General features: G+C 42.8%; 1 protein-coding gene across 1 annotated transcript in view; it reads right to left on the bottom strand.

The window, feature by feature from the left end:
- The window catches only part of bmp7b (bone morphogenetic protein 7b), a gene marked incomplete in the record, with an annotated part of 19,885 nt that overhangs the window by 2,173 nt on the left and 13,475 nt on the right, over nucleotides 1-4,237 (bottom strand). Inside the window, 3 exon segments of the mRNA XM_035655879.1 lie at nucleotides 676-752; nucleotides 1,835-2,038; nucleotides 3,255-3,403. Coding sequence (XP_035511772.1) covers nucleotides 676-752; nucleotides 1,835-2,038; nucleotides 3,255-3,403 — 430 coding nt within the window.

Genomic DNA, 4,237 nt, shown 5'->3' with positions numbered 1-4,237 from the left:
AGGAAGTTTTTCTTGACAATACAGGACAGCACTTGCTCACCAACGTTCATATAATTTACCAGTAGGACTAGTATTAACACATTTAACTCCAGATTTATTCCTTGTTTAATTATGCAGGGTTCATGAAGAACTGTCATGAAGTTTATTACAAGTAGGTGGTCAGTGTTTGTGGGACACTCGCTTTTCGTGTTTAGCAAAGAGTGAAAAATAAAACAATTTCAGCCTAAATTTGACTATTTAAATTGCTTGTTTTGCCATACAGAGAATCCAGAACCCAACCATGTTCAATTCACTGTTGTAGAAGACAAAGAAAAAACAGACAATATTCACATTTTGAAGCTGGAACCAGTGGCATTTTAACTATATTATATATATATATACAGTATATATAGTATATATATATACTGAAATATTTAATAGATTATCAACAGCTGGACAGAAAGAGGACACAGTTCGTCACAGAGACTTTAGTAAGTTCATCAAGCTGAAACTATAAAAGTGTGGTGGACTTGTCCCCTGTTTAAATTACACCCTTGGGCTCAAGTATAATGTTGGCTGATTCTAGTGTGTCATTTATCAAGATTCTGGGATAAAACCAGCAAACAGGAGTGTCTTATTTAGGCTTCTGTTGGGCCAAGCAATTTTGGCTACCTGGGAGAGGAATGCTTTCCGTACCTGCCACCCCAAGTCTCTGAAACTGACGTAGAGTTCATGCTTCTTACACGCCTGCTTCTGGTCAGTACTGCTGTTTTCTGAGGAAGAAGACAGACACACAGAAAAAGACAGAGAGAGATTACACTACAATACATGTGCTATTATCCCATTCAGCTACAAGAGTAACTATTTACTGTAGTCAGACCCCAATCAGGCCGAGATGATAAAGAACAGACCTAAACACAGCCAGTATCCTCATACAAAACATTAACATTTAAACAATGGCTGAAGGAAATCACCTCCAGATACAGCAGCAGTTTGGTAATTGTTTCAAATGAATGGGCCACCCTGCTTAGAGGTCACTCTGCTGGGCTTTGAGTTTCCACTGGATGAAACAGATGTGCACACAGAGTAGACTCGCCCCTTTTTTCATAACTCAGGTCTTTATTTATTCTTTCTCTTTCCTCTTAACTTGTTTCAACATCACTTTTTCCCTTTACCCCATTTGTGTGTTAAAAAGAATTGTCTGTTTTCTATCTAATGGTATCTCTCTCTTCTTTTGATGACCTCTGGGGCTCTGTGGTACATTAGTTCCTGAGAGCAGTTCACATTGGAAATGATCATGAGCGACTGGTTCTCATCATCCAGTTAAAGACCACTGCTATCCAAAGTTCCAAACAGGCACATTTGGCCCATGTGTTGTGGCCCCGGTTGCCCCACAGCACACCGCAGATGTGTTCTACCATAAAAGCCTGCACTGCCTTACCTCCATGCAGGGAACTTGGCCCCAACTGCTCTGTAATGCTTGTGTAAATAAACAAAGACAGCAGAGGGATATTTGAAGCTCAGGCATTACAGTCTAATGTTTCAGCACTTCACATAAACACAGCCCTCTCACACCTCTAAAACAAAGGCCCTGAGTATGCATCGCATGTTTTGTCGTGCAAGAATCATATCAGTTCCAACGGCACGCTATTCCGGTTCCAGATATATTGTATATTTGTGGATGCTTGTGTTCGTTTGCTTGTCAGTGAGTACATACGGTATGTGTTGGCACTACCATAAAAACAAAGAGAATGCTAATATGGTAGGACCAGACCACCAGCTTTACATTCCTCACAACACAACAGTATAAATCAGCACTGACTGTATATATAACACACACACTTTGCATGTTTACCTGCAACATTGGCCACTCTGAGCGCCTCTTGGCTCTTTGCCCCTTTGGAACGGTTGGGGTTACGCTGTTTGGCCCCCCCTGGCGCTGAGCGGATGCTTCGCAGGTGCACCTCTGTGGCTTTGAAGAAGGCCACCATGAAGGGCTGTTTATTCTGAGGCCCACTGCGACCAATCAGCCCTGCCACACGAGGATTGATACTCTCTCCTGTAGGGGGAGACAGAGAGAACAGTACAACAGGTGTTGGTGTCACAGAAATGTAGATTTCATTCATACAGGGTGATGTATAAGAAGACAGGGAATGTTTTTGAAGTCAAATAAATGTGTGCCCACTTGGTGTGCCTGTGTGGAGTATATTTTGCATTTGTGCGGTCCTCTCTTTACTCACCAAAACCGCATTTGTTGTGTCAATAATACTGCATTCAGTTTAACAAATGAGATTTTCCTCATTGAATTCCTTTCCCTTTTTCTCATCCCTTCTCAACCTCCGAAATGCCAAGAACAAACGTAGCACTGAACATCAAAGCCTCTCTACTTGTGTTTGTGTGCATGTAATGTGTGGGTGTGTGTTTGTGCATGCGTGTGCATGCGCACTCCAGCAGTGTCTATCTAGTTCTCACACAGAAGAATGTGTGTCTGATCACCGTCTAGTGGTAAATCAAGGCTTCTGGTCGCCGCTGGCGACGGGACGTCCCGTGTGCCTGTCTGTACATGCTCACCCATAACCCTTCATACCCGATCCAACACACAAACACACACCCATGGATACAGCCTCTCCAGCACTCCCCTCCCATAACATGAAAGCAATACAGTGTCTGTTTTCACCTAACATGTAACATCCTGCCATCCTGTAAGAGATAATATTCTCAAACACGCTCTTTGTTGATAAAGTGTTCCACTGACTAACATCCAGGCCTTGTGATGACAAACTCCTGCTGAGATGTTATCCTTATGATGACACAGTGTATTTTATGATAAGGCAGTGTATTTTGTGATAACGCAGTGTATTTTCTGCATGCCTTCTAATGATGCTGAGGGTATGACGGATGAAGACAGGGGTGAATGATGATGAATGACGAGGGGCAATGGTTTGATTTATCTTTGCTGTGTACACACACAAAGTATGAACGTATCAACTCTACATTACAGTTATTTTAAGTATAAATGCTACCAGCCACACAAATCTAGCATGACTTTTTCCCCTTTATTTAGCTATTAAAATGTAAATGAACTCAATCCACTTAAGAATCTTTATTCTAAGTACATTTTAAGGTTTTCTTAGTGGAAACTGGAATAATATCTATGTGAAGCTTATAATTCTTGTTTACACTCTCAGACTATTCATCTTCAGCTGTCTACCACTAATATGGCCCCTTGTGACTCCCTATGTGCAAGGGAACATACTGATCTAAGAGACACTCACCATTTGTGCTCTCCAGGGCCAGCTGTAGACCCAGGTTCCTGCCAGGGTTCAGGACCCAGTGGTTACTAGTGGCTGTCACGTCAAACACCAACCAGCCCTCCTCGGCTGCCCAGATCACCCGTGAGTCCAACAGAAACAAGTCTGACTCCCTGAAGGAGCACAAATTCACAATTTCACACTTAAAGTCAGATATGAACAAAGGTAAACAGGGATTATATGCACAATTACAAAAGATAGGTTGAAACCATGTGACAGAGTATAAACTTAAGTGACCGAAGCGCAAAGCAAAGTAATGGAGTGGAGAGAGGGAGTCAGAGGAGTGTGACGGAGTTAAACAAAGAAAGAGAGATGGAGCAAGAAAGAGAGTGAGGGAGGTGGGGAGGAAGGGAGGGCTCCAGATGGTGAGGCCCAGGGGAACACTTCATTTTCTTAATTGACAATAATGGCTTTATAAACGACCGGTCCTTTCACACACTACACACAGTCCATCACTGGCTGGAATTTTGTGAGGGAGCCAGAAAGCTAGAAAGAGAGAGAGAGAAACACAGCTGCGAAAGAGGAACAAACTGTGTGAAAAGTAGCGAGTGAAATAGTGCACATCCAAGTCAGTTCCATTGCCCAACAATGAACTCTGCATTTTCTACTCTTTCACCATTGGAGACTAAAATCCCTTGTTCTTCATGTGGCCATTCATGTATCCCGACCTATTTTCTGACTGGGCAGATAGTGTGTCACAGACTCTCTGGTTCATTCATGTACCCAGGCCTGTCTCTGGCAAAGGAATAAATGACTGTGTTGTTCCCCCTGGACAACAGAAACCTTTAGGAGGGGTCGAGGAGAACAGGACACGGGCCATTCCCGAGTTACATACACCTTCTGGAAGGCCCAGATTAACCACAAGGAGAAGGTGGGGCTCAGACCTGTTCTGATTAGAACAGCTTCCAGATAAGGACTGCAATCTATTCTTATTTTCATTATTGATA

This window comes from Morone saxatilis, unplaced genomic scaffold (genome assembly GCF_004916995.1).
Source record: "Morone saxatilis isolate NCDOM2014 unplaced genomic scaffold, NCSU_SB_2.0 Contig15, whole genome shotgun sequence".
Taxonomy (NCBI): Eukaryota; Metazoa; Chordata; class Actinopteri; family Moronidae; genus Morone; species Morone saxatilis.
Note: the sequence above shows the minus strand (reverse complement) of the source record. Positions and strands in the feature narration are given on the sequence as shown.